Source organism: Aulonocara stuartgranti (assembly GCF_965226115.1).
Source record: "Aulonocara stuartgranti genome assembly, chromosome: 12".
Taxonomy (NCBI): Eukaryota; Metazoa; Chordata; class Actinopteri; order Cichliformes; family Cichlidae; genus Aulonocara; species Aulonocara stuartgranti.
In genome coordinates this window covers 24,846,955-24,863,071 of record NC_138948.1, presented here as the reverse complement: position 1 = coordinate 24,863,071, position 16,117 = coordinate 24,846,955, and the positions used below count along the sequence as shown (strand labels likewise).

The window sequence follows — 16,117 nt, the reverse complement described above, 5'->3', positions numbered from 1 at the left end:
CTATATTTCTGCAGGTATGTTTGAATTGTGTTTGTCAAAAAATATTATATCCTTTTTAACGATGTCTGAGTTGTAGACTGGGTACAGTAGTTCTTTGTTGGTACCATAAAGTGTTGTGCAAAAGTCTTTATCCAGCCCTCATTTCTTTATTTTGCTAGCAGAAAAGCAGAAATAGGTTCACTGCAATGAGCTGTGTTTGGCATCAATGTCATGCTAAAACATGAAGCTGCTGCCAATCAGATGCTTTCCATATGCTAGTGCATGGTGGATCAAAATCTGTCTGCATATTTCCAAATACATCATTGTATTAATTTTAACAAGATTTCCAACACAACTGGCTGGAATGCAGTCACGAACTATGACAGAGCCTCCACTATGTTTTACAGATGGCCGTAGAACCAGAAACTTCCAGTTTGGATTCATAACTCCATAACACCTGTTGCAAATGATTTTCAGTCCAGTTCTTGTGTAATCAGTCCTCCACCCCCCCCCCCCGTTTCCATTAAGAATAGCTTCTTGACAGCCACTTATCCACTGAGACTATTTCTGATGAGTCTTCAGTGCACAGCAGATGGATCAACTGAAGTGCCAAATACATCTCACCGTGTCAGATCTTCACTTGGTTTTTTCCTTATTTCTAACATGACTTACAGATACTGTTCATCTGCTGTAGTGGTTTTTTTAGGCTGCCACCTGTCCAGTTTCCTCAGATTTTATTAAGGACATTGCACACCATGCTCAGATTTGCTAGGTTTTTGGCTATTAGCCCTTTCAGAATTGACCCATTAGTGCAAAAGTACAAATTTATGCCTGTCAAACTGTGTTATGTTTGGCAGTTTTCAAAGATTGGGCTAAAGAAATGGGAACGATGTGTTATTGCAACAAGTTGCCAGTAAAGTAAAACATACAGTTTAAAACTTTGCTAACTTGTCTGTTATGTGAAAAACGCAACACTCATCCCTTAAGGCAGGTGGGATTTTTTTAATCCTTGGGTAAATCATAGGTCCGTTTTAAGTGCCTTAGATAAGTAAATTAAAAACAACTTTTTTCTTTAAAGTGGTCAGATACAAGGTATGGACTTAAAAACGTTAAAAAAAAAAAAAAAAAACAATGTCCAATGAAAAAAACTGAAAAACTCTCAGAAAGCCTGGAGAACTAGTCAAAGTCTGGCTGCTTAGAAACAATGTATTAGGGGGGGGGGGGGGGAAGGATGGCTCGCGACTTTTGCACAGCGTGTCCCTCAACATTAAAGCAGTCCAAAGAAGCTGCTTGTGATTCTAAGTTTAACCGAAGCGACAGCCTCACCGCTAACGTGAACCAGCGACCTGTTCAGTCTCAGGTGAAAGCCATGACACTCAACTAGCTGCTTCGAGTGGGGGCGCGTGCCGTTGTGCTCTGCTCCGTCAGCAGGTGGCGCGTGAACACACACAGCGCAACCACCGTGTTTTGTTTCGGGTTTTTTTTTTAAACAAATGATTCAATTATCATTGCGGTACACTCCTCTCGCCTGCTCCTCCTTGATGTGACACGCCCTGGGCCGGTAACCATGTCATCGTTTTTATTTTGGGAACGGCACATGGCTTCTCGAGCTCATACCATCACTGTTACAACTACGCGCGTCGTCACAAGTGGTGTTCACGCGTGCCATCTTCTCATCTGACTCAACACTCCAGAGACACAGACTCGGCGGGAGTAGCAGTGGAGCTTTTCTGTTTCATGTTTGCGATTTGGTGACTGGAGTGAGCTGTGACCTGTCTTGTTTTTTTTTTTTCCAATTTATTATTTTTTTCCAAACAGGTGGGAAAAGAACCTTAAAGCCCACTACATTCAGTTTGGTAAGTTGCTACAGCGACCTGAACAATTTAAACGGCTCTCAAGCCTTGTAGCTAATTAATTTCATTCACGCAGCTTAATTGTGACTCTCAATACTCCTATTTTTCGGAGGGGTGGTGGTGCAGTTTTTTCCCCTTCTGTTGCAGTGTTTGATTTATAAAACGTGACTCATTATGAGTCTAAATTTGTCATTAGGTATCTGTTGTATGGAAATATTAGAAAATATGAGGTAGAGCAACACACAGGGTTTATATGCAAAAGTATATTAAAGTTAAAAGTGCACGGTACCAATGTGTGAGCTGTTGTAAGTAATGATGCATGATCCGAGTGGAAATCAGTCTAACACAATAGATGAGCCTAAAGCCACAATGTGCATGTTTCCAGCACCTACTGTAGATTTTCCATCCCTCCTGAGTTCAGAGAAGCAGATTTTTTTTTCTTTTTCGCACATTAAGCAGTCATGCTGATTTGTGGGGAGGCTGAACCAGGTGCAACCTCAGGAAGCTCTAAGTCAGTATTTATGTCACATTAGCCGGCTGCTGGGGCTATTATCTTCCCTCTCACTTCACTTAAAGTGGTTTTAAAATGACCTGGCTGTGTGAGCGGATGAGAGGGTGAAACTGCTGAGGAGTGCAATCCAGAACAGTCACAGTGAAACAATCGTGTTTTCAAATCTCCATTGCCTGCTGTCTCTATACTTTAGCCTTTCTGATTGTGTCTGCTTGCCTTTCATGTGCCTGCTCTTTATACTTTTCCTCTCACTGTTTGTTTCCCGATGGTTTTGCTTTATTTGAGAGAACTCTCTGACAGGATAAAGCCATCCAGAAACCCAGAAACGGTCCACTGTAATTTTGTACCAAAGCAGCAGCTTTTTAAGAAAACACACAGAAAGGGCCAGGTCATTACTTCTAACTCGGAAAGATATGTTGTTTGTTTTTACGATCGCACTGAGGTTTTAACTGAGCCGAAGTAACGTTTTCTTCTTTTTTTCGCCTACTTTTAGTTTTAATCCTCCTGCCTTGCTGTAACTTTGATTTTTGTTCAACTCAGATGAACATGCATGCAGGAAGTCGTTTTTATCTTTGGTCTGAAAGATAAGTGTGGGTTGTTTTTTGTTGCAGAAGTTTGTTTTTCAGTTTTAACTGAGCCAGAGCCAGAGTGGTGGTTTAGACTGTTATTTATTTCACTTTACACCAAGATTTATGAGCCGCAGGATGTTCAGCTTTCTCAAAGGTTCTCAGTTGCCTCGGTACCTTTGGCATGCAAAGAGCACCACAGTTGTTGGTGTGAGGAGCCAGAAGGTGAAAGCAAAGGATGTGGTGAACCCGTTTGATTGCTGAAAATCTGCAAGTGAAAATGTAAAAATGCAAAGAGCAATAATGAAAAGGGACAAGTACAGCCAGTGTCACAGTATTCGTTTCAATTCTGTCAGCTGTATCAGTGCTGCCACAAAGTGATGAATGCACTTTGGTAAGTGGTGGATGTTATTAGATGCTACATTGCATTAAGCAACACTTTTAAGACCATAATAATGTGAGATCAAATCCACTAGCAGCATCCACCCTTGAAAGTTTTCTTATTGAAAAGGGAGTAAGGCATTTTTCAGGTGTGTTTCATTCCACAACTATTTTGGTGACACATCGTAGCCATATGCAACAATGCAGAAATTCACCAACCAACACCCCATTTGACATCACATGTTATTGTTTGATATTCTCTTCATCTCCTTAGTGATTGCTGGTATATATCTGACCAGATGGGTATGATGTGCAGAATGTGCTGAATGCTACTGCTTTCGACTTATTGGAGGGAGAGGCTTGCCACTGCATTCTTTTCCTTTTTATTCAGTGGGTGTGTGTGTCCAGGTAGGTGCCAACCTGTCAGTGTACTTTGTGACACAGGTTGCAGACTGCATCGCTGACATGAGATTGTGGAAAGTTCACATTGGTGCACGGCGACCTGTGAGAGTTTTGACAAGTGTGTGATTCATACCAGGAATATTTCCCTGAAGCCACAGGAGTTCTTTTAAGAGAAAGCGTTCCTTCACATTAAAGAGCTTTCAGTTGAATGTGTGTGTCTGCTATGTTCATCAGCCATTGTTCATTTCACTCCAGTGGATTTTGGCACAGCTTTGACAGAAGAAAAACTGTCTCACTTAAGCACTCTAGTGATAAAAGAAAGTTATAGAGCCAAAGTAGGTGCTCAGTTTTGGCTGTCAGACATTTTACTGTACAGGGCTTTTAAGTTGGATCACCTAGTGGCATATAGTTTACACGAATATTCGATTTCCAGTGCTGTACATATGGTAACAACTTGTTTTTCCAAAATATTCATTCCTTGAAATAAATGAGGTGTTAGTTCTCAGCTTTGTTATGCAAAATGATGGTAACGGTTTCCTGTTTTGGTGTTCACAGTTTGCTCTGTCTGCTTTGATTTAATGAATATCAATGCATCTGTAAATATGACTACTGGTTCCCATGCCAGTGTCAAAATGGTGATCAAAGTTAATGACTCACCCTTGATGAGTCATTGTAATACCACACTAAGACACATGATTTCAGGCCTGTGTCAGCAGGTTTCATTCAGCCTAACTGCCCATAGCAACTTGTTGCTTACTAAATAGATTGCATATCAGTTGATGTTAATGTCTTTACACTGAAACCTGCATGTGCCTGATTTATCATCAGACACTGATAAAGAAAGCTACAGTCCTGCAAGACTTTGCTCTCAGAACATAAGCTCAGTGTGGCAAACATAAGCTACGTGTAACAGATTAGTTTCATGATGTATGTCATACAGTAACTAATATTTTATTTTTATAATGTAAAAAGCAGCTGTATCTATTGGTAATATCAGAAATGTTTTATACAAATGATACATTTTAAAACTACTTTACATTAAACCCTGAAGGCATTGCACAGGTACAGCCAATGAATCTTGACTCTGACATTATGAAAGGCCTATTCTGCCCCTTTGTACTGCTTGTAACCGTGTTTGCCTGTAGAGAGCACCCCTCAGAGATTGCAAGTACCCAGAAGCCTTTAACATATAACTCCTAACATCAGTTTCCTAAAGTGCTACCTGATGATAGCCAGTTTTCTTGTTTTGTCTTAAACAACAATGTAAAACCTCAAGATGTCTGGTTTATTGCTGGATAGTGCAGCAATGTTTAGTAGCAGTTGTTAGACAAACTTTAAAGTACTTCTTGGGGGTAAGAACGGATCCTCTACACACTTTCAAATTCTTTTTCTTTTCATGTAATAATCTTAACCAAAACTTAAGTTAATGAACAAATCATTTAAGTGCTAAAAAAGTAGCAGAAACGATGACGGCTGCATTTAGGAATGTGAGGCAGAAAGAATTATGTGACCACACCATGTGGTTTGTTAATGTGAGGGGAAAAAGAAAAGGAATGTGAAGCATTCAGTAGGATATGGACAATACTTTGTGTTGCTACCTGTTTGCAGTGACAGAATGTGATTAATAAAACTTTGGGTTGTCGTTTATGTTGATGACTATGCTTGTTATCTACGAGTGGGACAGAATCCCACCAGTAACAGACATCAATTTGTCAAACACCTGTTTAACAAAAAAGCTGTGATGAACATTTTAAACTGCTCTGAATACCCCTGGTCCACTCGATGATGTTGGTGTGCTCCATATGGAGCCTATAATGCTAAGTGGCAAATTGGTATAAATGGCCAGTAATTTCATGAAACTAATCAGTTGTTAGTTGTATTGTTGCAAACTTTGAAGTGGCCCTTCTTAAAACATAATTTTTACCAACATGTCTCATTGACTGTGACATTTGATACAGTAGTGTTGTACTGGAATACAGTAATTCTTGCTGGGTGTATGCTATGCAGTTTGAGTTTGTTCAGAAAATTATGTAGCCTGTAGTAAAAAGTAATCTGACTTGACGTCTCACTGCTTGTTGTAGCAACAGGCCGTACGCAGTTAAGTTGTAAACCTGTCTATTGTATTAATTGGAGGTGAGAGGGATCGCTTTCTATTCTCATGCACACTTCCAGCTCTTTGTGGCCGGTGCTGAACTACAAGCTATAGAAATAGCTTCATAACTAGAATTCTTTTCATTGTGTTGGGCGTATTGAATTGTGCTGCAAAAACTGGCCTGGCAGCAATAGCAGTGAGATGTCACCAGAAGAGAACTTACCTTTATGTGTGCTGGCACCTTCCCAGCAGTAATTTCATGGACTAGAGACATTTCATTAAACTGTGTTCAGCAACACAGCCTATTTAAAGCTCATCAGTCACCAATTAAACGCAGCACATGACGAGCGTGCCACTTATCTTCACCGCCACAATGTGTTGTCGTCCATCTCCACTGCCCCCAGACTTTCACCATACTTTCCCTTTCCACCACAAGCATTTTTATGATGCAAACAGTGAATGTTTACACAGAGAATTAGCAGGTTTCTCGGACGATAATGGCCTCTCTATAGGAGTAGTTGTAGAGACTTATGGAACTAATTGACACCCCCGGAGGCTGGGAAAGTTTTGGACAGCAGCTCTCTGTCATTATCACTACTGCACTTATTTCTGGCCACAGCAATTAAGAGATACTAATGATGGAGAGCCCGCTAATTGGCCCAGACTGTTAATGAGTAACTGGGTCTGCATTGCTTGTTCCAAACTCTTGTGGAATGTGCGTACCATGAAGTGGGCCAGTGTTTGGAGGGATCCAGGGGAGTAGCATGGCTGCTGTCCTAGATCCACTTTACTTGGTCTGTGATTTATGTTATTGTATTTTGCACAACTCTGTTGCTTGTGAAGCTCGCACGCAAGAATTTCACTCGCATGTGCTGTACCAATGTACCTGCACATGTGATGTGACAATAAAAGTGATTTGATTTGATTTGATTTCTCATTGTCCTGCCTGTTTGTCATATTTTCACGATCTGTGATAAGTGCATTATGCAATCACTAGCAGTATTTGTTTACTTTTTTTTTATGGGGACCTTGAGTAACATCGCTTAAGATGAAAATTGACGTTGTTGGAAAATGTACGTCACAGGGTGTACAGTGTATAACGTACTATAGTTAGCTCATATCTGTTTTTTTTAGACCTTATCAGAAGATTTGCTGATACAGTCACAGTGTGCAATCAGAGGTGCTACAGACTGTGCAGGTCAGCATATTTCACACTCTGTCACTGAAAAGAATTACTGTGGTTAAAGAGTAAAAACATCCATAGTGTTATTATAGAAAAATGACAGTCAACAATAAAGTGTAATTTCTGTGTTTATTTCCAGAAGCTTTCTCTTAGACTGAGCCTTGTGTTATGAGTTGAGTAGCAGAGAATAGAAAAGAGATGCTACTTGGTGTTTATTTTTTCTGTTTGATCGCAGCGGTCTATACTTAAAATAGCTTATGTCATGAGCTGCGTGTAGAACTATATATTACTTGTTGCGCTAATGTCTTCACCGCTTTTTCTCTGTGAGATGAGTTTCAATGAGAAGCTGCAGCTGTGTGTGTGTTTTAGCAGTACGGGTGTTGATGCGTATATGACTGTAAGGGCTTATCTTTTCATCACATTATCACACTGCAGAGCTCTTTGTCTCCAGGTGAAGTCGTACTACAGACAGGCTTCAGTCCATTAGCAGAGCCTGAGAAAACCTGCAGGTGAATCACGTCTTACCAGTAACATCAGCACAAGAATTTTAATGCTTTAAAAGATATTCTGGGTTTATGCTCATGAATATTTCAGAAGTTGTGTAACTGATGATTAGTTAGTGCCAGGTTTTAATTACATTAGTGGAATCTACCCCAGTGTTTACTGAGATACATATTCACATATAAAAACTGTTGGTTTTACCTGCAATAACCAATTAACCAATAGTTGCTATTAGTTACCCTTTAATACTTTGCTGTTATCGTCTTGTCTCTTTGTGTCAAAGTACACAGAGATACAATGAGAAGAATTTTTGATAATGTGTTTATTGGGAAAAGTAAAGCAGTAAAAGCATTTTTTAAGATGTTCTTAGTTTCAGCAGACACTATTTAATCATGCTAATGGCTTTCTTTTGTTTAATACATAATATCACAAAACCAAAATAACTTCTGCATTAGAGTCCGTTATACAAGATTTTATTTATATATATATATATATATATATATATATATATATATATATATATATATATATATATATATAATTAATTATACACACACTCTACTGTACTCTAGAAAATAGTCAGTAACAGTTAACTATGTACTCTTAGCACATTCCACTGTACACTGTGTTTCCTTAGTCTTCAAAGAGCACTTGGATTTAATGAAACTATTTAACTTAACAAACGCTTTAGAAATGTTGGTCATGTGAATTTGGTCTCAGATTCTTTCCATTCTTATTTGATGTGGTTGGATAATCTATGTCAGAGAGGACTTAGGCCAGTGAAAGAAGCTGTGCTGGAGATAAAGGCCATCTTGTGCAAATGATCGCTGTCCTCTCCTGTTGATTGTATTTTGAACCTGTCTCAGGCATGTGACTTGAGATCATTAAGGCATGCACATGTTTAGGTCTGACATTTCTTATACCTGATGTTGTTTCTTTTATTTGTTTTTGATTTTTTTCTCCCAGAGTTTGGACAAGAGTGAAAAAGAAAGATCCGATCTCGCCATGGCACTAACAGTGAACCTGATTGGCCCTTCACCATGGGGCTTCAGAATATATGGAGGACGAGATTTCAAGAAGGCCATAACTGTATCAAAGGTATTTGTTGACAGCAGTCCTGACGCTGAACCCTGTCACACCTTATAATACCATACCCATTTTTTTTTTCAAAACACAGACTGGAATGCCATGTCATGCAGTCAACTTCCTACTTGCTACGCCTCTTTTCTTGTCTTTGTTTATGTCCGCTGCAACAGCATACCTATTTCCTTGACAACTGAACCCATTAGAATAGAATGGAAGTAGATTGCATTAGAAGGAAATCGCTGATTACAGTAGAAATGGAAGCTGAGGTGGGAGGTGAGAGGTTCCTGAGTTACAGCGACGTGTAAATGTGTGAGAATATGGATTGCCCTGTGAATCTGTGCACTTTAGCATGTGTGTTTTATTTTTACTGACAATATTTTCCCAGTTGGATGAAGTAGAAGAAGTGGAAACATTACTACTGTAAGCAGACATTCTGCAGTAAACACATCCAGGAAACTTGCTCAGACTAACTACATGCCAGAGACACCCTGTTCACCCGCACATCCTGGTGCTATATCACCATCTCAGCGTGTTTTTTTTTTTTTGTTTTTTTTTTTTTTTTTTTTTTGGCCCTGTTCACTGAGCCTCCCCTCAGTCCATAAAGGATAAGTTATGGCAGTGCCATGAAGAGGCATCCATGCTTCAAACGGCTGGAGTTTTAAGCTCCTTAAACTTCAAAAGCACTTTGTTTGGCCCCACTCAACAGCTTATGCTAGAAAAACTAGTCTTCTCATGAATAATGGGTCTGATTTTGTTAGTGCTATCCAGTAAACAACACCAGTGTTTACTTGTCTCAAATATCAAACGTATCCTGTGAAGTGACAAGAATTCCTTCTCAAACAACAACTTAATTACTGAAATTGGTTTGTAAAGTGTGTGTGAAACAGTTGGTCCCAAATCCCCAAGCAGAGATGTAGGTTTAACCCTCTGTAGTGGTTTGTGCTTGGCACAGAAATACCACGGATGCACTCTTTTTATTTCTGTTGGCCTGAAAGATAACGTGCCCTTGTTTTTCTTAAGCACAGATTTGGGAAAAGATCCCCCAGCTGATCTTAGTTTATGTGAAACCAGGCATGTCCTGATCAGAGAAGGCATGCAAAACTGTGGGTCACCACAGCAACCCTTAATTGCCTCTCAAGTTGGCCCACAGACATGGTACCTCTGCCTGGCTAAGTGGGCAAATGGCCTGTGACTGGCATTTACTCCACATACATTTGCCTCTAAAGAGGCAGCAGAGAGTGATAGGCTCTTTATTCATTTTGCTTTGCATTCTTTGTTTTATTGCCTCTCTCTGTTTTTAATTGTGAGGCAACACAGTTTGTGGCAAATGACATACTTTCTACTAAAGTTTAAGCTTCAGATTAAGTATGCCTGTGTGCTGGGTCACAGGGACCAAGCTGAGCGAGATCGTTTGGACCTTATATTTTGGCCCATTAGTGTGGAATTCCCTCTGATGTGGGGGCATGGTACTGACTCTGACACGTGGAGAGGCTGGTTGCAAAGGTCAGAGCAGTCAACCCATCGAGTACAGTCACACTAATGACTTCTCCCCAAGGGTGTCATGAATTCATCTGCTTGTGACCACTATTGGGAAATCCTGTGGTGTTTGTCGGCATTTACCGAGGGCTGACTTTTAGGAGAAGACATTTGGGTTAATTATGCAACAAAGTATGAAACAACTCTTCAGTGTCTTTTCTCGTTTATTCATTTGTTGTGCTGGAGGTCAGTCGATGTCAGGGTATACACACACTCATGGGATAAGTCAGAGATGTCTATGCTTGTTAGATAGCTTCCTAAAAAGTGTTGTTTTTAAGACCTGGGGCTAGGACTAAACTGGAGCTCATGCCTTTGTTCAACAGGTCAATGAGGGCGGCAAGGCAGAGCAGGCAGCCCTACAAGCCGGTGACATTATTTTGGAGATCAATGGAGAAAACACGGCTGATATGCTGAATGCAGAGGCCCAGACCAAGATCAAGAACTCCAAGACCTCTCTGCAGCTGGTGGTGGAGAGGTATGCTGACATGCAGATCTGAAGTAGGACTAACATTTGAGCTACAATGTCATTTTTTTTTTTTGTGAATATGTCTTATAGACATAAAATAAACAAATACAGTGCCATGCAATGCAACAACATGCAGGCTGCATAGTCCCACATAGAGTATCTTTTACGTCTCTAATTTTCTCTGTTTGTGCCAAGACCACAGTCTCCCTAGCTTCCATCTTTCTTTACACCATTTTTAAGCACTGTACAAACAAAACAAGTGATTATAATCAGGGGAAATGCCAGCATGTATGAGAGCCACCCTACTCCCTTCCCTGGTCCTTTACTTTGATCCTTTACTTTGGTCCTTTACTGGTCCTAAACTTTACTTTGAGATTTTCCTTGTTTGGATGACGGGAGTTGGGAACTAAGAAAAATCTTTCCCTTCAGTCGGAATTACTCTTGGCTTGATTAAAGGTCCTCCCTGAGGTATTATTTGTTGTCACAGTTGCCTTCCAATCATATTTTTTTTTTTCATCTCTGTTATTACACGCACGCGCACGGGCGCGCTCGCACACACATCCTTTCTGGATGTCCTACGTCCATGTGAGTGAATTTTTCCCGTCTGACCTCATGTCTCCTGCCAAGCCAGAAACAACAGTAATTCTCCTTCGCTGCCCAAGACAGTGCCACTCTGTCTGTTAGCTGTCAGTGGTTACACCGAAGCTTCTGTTTTTAATTTTACTCATTTAGCACTTCAGATCTTTGACTTATGTTCAGATGAGCTCTCTTGAGGATGGTAATTGAGTGGCACAAGTCTTTAATGTTTAATGAGTTCTTTTCTTAGCTGAGAGCACTCTCCTTCCAGCAGTGATGTGGGTGCCCACTGAAGGAAGCTGGCATCAGTCTGTACTCAGAAGTTTTGTTTTTAGCTGTGCCTGATGTTTTAAACTGAGATAGTGGTTTATTGTTGGTCAGTTCAACATCAGATTAATCCCAGACATAGCTAACTGAATATGTTTTCAACTGAAGGAGTAGCTACCACATTTCAAATTTGATCCTTAAAACGTTATACATTGCTTTTTTTTCTTTTCTTTTTTTTCCTGCTGGATGATGTTGACCCTTTTCTTCATGGAGCTAGCTTTTAGCGCACCTTTTGCTTTATTGTGCAGTAGTTTTCTTCTAATTTCCTGCCTTTTTAAAGTAAAAATGATAAATAAGTAAATCCAGGTTGTATGCCGGATTTATATATTTATTAATTTTTTTTTATAGAGAAAAGGGTAATGTGATATCAACAAACAAAAATCAGCTCTTGTTTATTGCCGGTTTCAATCCTTTTCAAATCTAGTTGTAGATGAAGTGTTTTTGGTTCATTTTCTCAGAGTGGTATTCCAAAAATTCACATTTTGAATTTCCAGATGTGAAGGCTATTATCAGTACGGGGTTTCAGATGCTGCTTTTGGGTCAGTTTTACATCTCTGTGGTTCAGAATCACACATTGTTACCACTAATAATTCTTCTGTAAATGAGACCTGTTAACCAAGAGCATTGGTTACAGCCTAAATACTCATCTGACTTCTTACCGTCCGTAGGCCACATCTTCCTCTGATGTTTGATATACATGCTACAAAGTGGAAGTAATGAGTTTTTCAGGCGTACAATATTAATATCCTTCCTATGGGAAGAAATGTCTTACAGGGACTGGATAAGTTTTTGTCTTCTTGCCATCTCTTCTCCACACAGTATGTGGAGCCAGAGCCACTAGAGGTGGGTTTCTGGGTGATTTACCACAGGCATCCAGGCCTTCCTGTGTGCCTCATTAGCTCAAGCTCAAGCAAGAGGCAGGCAGCTTCTGGTCCTGCAGCCAGGGGGGCATTGTGTGTTTGCATTGGCGCTTCCACTACCCACATTTTCCCCTCCAGCTTCAGTGATAGACTTGCTCATAATGTATCTTCTGTTCAAGAAAGAAAAACAACAGTTGAAAAGCTGCAGAGAGATCAAGAGAATATTTTGTAAAGAAGGCTCTGCAGTAATCTTAAAGATTCATGACAACATAATGGTGGACACTTGGCAGGGCACTGACACGATTATTATTATTATTATTATTATTATTATTATTGTTATTTTTTTAATAACTGATTATTTCGCATTGCTTTGGCTCTTTCTCGATCGAAATTGATTTTTTCTTTTCTCCATGTTTGTTAGAGAAAAGTCGGCAGTCCTATATAAAGTTGCACGATATCCCGTGTTGATGCTGTTCCTGTATCATTATAATAAAATTAGTCCGGGTCAGCATTGCAACAGACCATGGATGTCAATGCATTCGGTTAACAGGTAACCGATCAGGTGGCTGATGCTACAAACATGAGTAATCATAAAATAGTTATTATACTGGATAAATTAATCAAGAAAACACTGGAAACGTTTACATTTTGTAAGGGGGTTTTATGTAAACAAAGACATCTTTTCTTTTTTCCCCACTTTACAAAGTTAAGGCATCACAGTGTGTTTTTGGTCACTTGCAGTAAACCAGTATTATTATTATGATGCAGGAATGCAAGAGTTGATCAGATACACCTATAAAGTCATTTGATCTGCTGTTCTCTCTCTTTCAAGACCTGAAACTCCCGGCGTTGGACAAACCAACGGCACTCCTGAACAGCTCATTGGACGTTTCAAGGTCAGTGCTGAAGCTACGGAGTACTTCAACATATTTGATGTCCCGCACTGGACAGAATAATATCCATAATTGTCATGTTTTCTTTTTTTCTGTATATTCAAGTCATGTTGGTTTGTTTGTAAAAATGTAAACGAATCTTGACAGTATACATGCATTACACATCTGTTTACAAGTCTGTTTTTCTGTCCACAAATAGCCGTAAAACCTTAAATCATTTTCAGTACTTGTATTTTACTGAGCTCACACCGGGTGTAAGAGTTCATCAAACAATATGTAGTGATAGATGACATGTTTTTGTGGTGACATTTCTCACAAGTACCTCTGTTGATCCTTTTACAGCTTGCATGGCCAAAACACAGGATTAAAGATCAAGTCATGTTCAGCTGAGTCTAATGTAGTAACATTTCTCTGATGTGATGTATTTTTTTTAGGAAACAGTAAAACTGAATCAAGATGAGAATCAAAACTATAGAGAGTACACCATCTCCAGCCCTGTGTCACGATCTCCAGGACCGTACTCAACAGATCGTCCTGCCAGCCCCGATACAAGGATGGAGATGGTGACACCAACCATCAACAAGAGGTAGTGCACTCATGCTTTTCAAATCACTGTGATACTTTATGTTTAAGCAAGTCCACTTTTCATACTTTTTGACATGCAAAGTTGTGTAGTTTAAAGAATTCTCTGCAGAGAAACATGAGTTACAGTTTTCTCCTGTAACATTAGAGACACAAAAAAGCATTTCCCTAGGCGTTAGCGGTCTAAAAAAGGAGATTTTTAGAGCTCCACATTTCAGGTGTATGTTTTTTTTTTTTTTTTTTTTTTTTTTTGTTACTGTTTCTTTTTCTTTTTTTCTTTCCAAAAATCCAACCGTTCACTTCCTAAATAGGCTTGTATCTGGACAAAAAGTCTGCAGCAAGTGGTCTCTTGACCAAACAACAGGCAAGCCAATAGGTATGGGAATAACAGACAGAAAGTGGAGCCATGGGATTGTGCTGTAGTAACAAAGGATATGCACAGGATATCACATTCCTCCGTTTGCATTCACGTTAACAAAAGGCAGAATGTGGAACATTCACCGCGGTTTTGTCTGCACTCGGACGTTTGTTGAACAACCTTTAATAGGCCATATTTCAAACTAGATTTCCTCCCTTGCATGCACTGGTAAAGTTTCCTGCCCAGGACTTGATTTAAGTATTAATATAATTTTTTGTTTTTGTTTGTTTTGGGGGGGGGGGGGGGTTGCCTCATAACCTATTAAATCTGTATTTTGTAATGCAGTCCTATTGATTTATTAAATAGAATAAACTCTTTGGCACAGTAACTTGTAATGTGTATAAGGAAATAAAGTGCATAGATCATTCACAACAGTCATAAAAAAAACCAATATAACCAGGGTGAGTTGATCATAGAGTTTGTGTTATTATTATGATATTATTAGCCTTTTTGAGGCAGCAGGAACTATGAAGCCACAATAATATCACAATAGTGTAATACATACTGAGATAATAAAGGTGCCACGTGCTATAGTAAAATATATGCAGTACAGAAGAATCTCTGACGACTGACGCGTGTCTCTGTGTGAATTGTGGCCAACCTAAAAGCATAAGTTCTTATGACTGATATCTTTTTTCTTTTCTTGTCCATATGTTACAGTTTTCAGCTGCACTCAAGGTCACCAGAGGAGAGAAATACGAGATTGTCAGGACTCGTGTCACAGGTTGGTTGAAGTGTTTTTGTTGAAGGTTTTCAGCAGTCTGCCTAACACGTAGGAGTTATTGACTTTTGTTCAGTCATTCTTTTTTCTACCTTGCAAATAATGAAGCACAATTTCTGTAATAAAGAGCACTTAATTAGATGGAGACAGTGGTTGCTAAGTAACTTAAAATTACTGTCTTCAAAACACAGTTTGTGGGTGTCCTTTTTTGTTTTACGGTATTTGTGAGTCAGAATCATTATTTGCGTGTCCAGGCTTGAAAGCCATAGATTTTCCTGGACTGTCGTTCATCTGTAGCTGCAGTTTTAGGCTGCAGTTCACACAGACAGTACAGCTGAAGATTTTTGTCCACTGTGTATTACTGTGTGGAGAGTATTTATTTTGACTGGGCTAGTCCAGTCCGCTAGAATGACTTATCTGAAGCCTCAGCCTTCCCATTTGAATTGTTTGTTTCTGATGCCACAGAAGGTGCCCTTGAATAGGTTTGCGGACAGTGTACTGACTGTGCACTTAACAGTAAAGGCAGGAAACTGATAAGGTTTGGCATTTTTATAGCAGGGTGTGTACAAACTACAAAGGTCAGCGTTCAAAATACCTGGCATTAAGATGAACAACCGTCTGGAGCTGCTTCATTCAAAGCCTGGGCCAAGAAAAAAAGCTATTGCTTTCCTTCAGAACAATGGCCATAACCTTTAGATCGTGGCTCAAGAGTTAGGAGTTCGCCTTGTAATCGGAAGGTTGCCGGTTCGAGCCCCGGCTCGGACAGTCTCGGTCGTTGTGTCCTTGGGCAAGACACTTCACCCGTTGCCTACTGGTGGTGGTCAGAGGGCCCGGTGGCGCCAGTGTCCGGCAGCCTCGCCTCTGTCAGTGCGCCCCAGGGTGGCTGTGGCTACAATGTAGCTTGCCATCACCAGTGTGTGAATGTGTGTGTGAATGGGTGGATGACTGGATATGTAAAGCGCTTTGGGGTCCTTAGGGACTAGTAAAAGCGCTATATAAATACAGGCCATTTACCATTTAGTTGTCAAAAATGGAGACTTATTAATCTCAATAGGCTGCAAGATATGGAGAGACGTAAAACACAGACTTATCTGTAAGTATGCTGTGTCCATTCCCCGTTCCAGCAACAGAACCAAAACCGGGGGACTAGAGCGTCTGGAAAGACTTCCATGAAGTAAAGAGAG

At 39.9% G+C, this 16,117-nt stretch overlaps 1 protein-coding gene across 2 annotated transcripts in view; it reads left to right on the top strand.

The window, feature by feature from the left end:
• The first annotated feature begins 1,552 nt into the window (after nt 1-1,552).
• The window catches only part of pdlim2 (PDZ and LIM domain 2 (mystique)), a 32,424-nt gene continuing 17,859 nt past the window's right edge, over nt 1,553-16,117 (top strand). The window contains exons 1-6 of one of the 2 annotated variants that reach the window (XM_082556158.1): nt 1,553-1,835; nt 8,435-8,566; nt 10,414-10,565; nt 13,152-13,215; nt 13,647-13,798; nt 14,873-14,936. In XM_082556158.1, coding sequence (XP_082412284.1) covers nt 8,474-8,566; nt 10,414-10,565; nt 13,152-13,215; nt 13,647-13,798; nt 14,873-14,936 — 525 coding nt within the window. In that variant the 5' untranslated portion in view covers nt 1,553-1,835; nt 8,435-8,473. The remainder of the gene's footprint in view (nt 1,836-8,434; nt 8,567-10,413; nt 10,566-13,151; nt 13,216-13,646; nt 13,799-14,872; nt 14,937-16,117) is intronic. The other variant, XM_082556157.1, reaches the window with a different exon arrangement.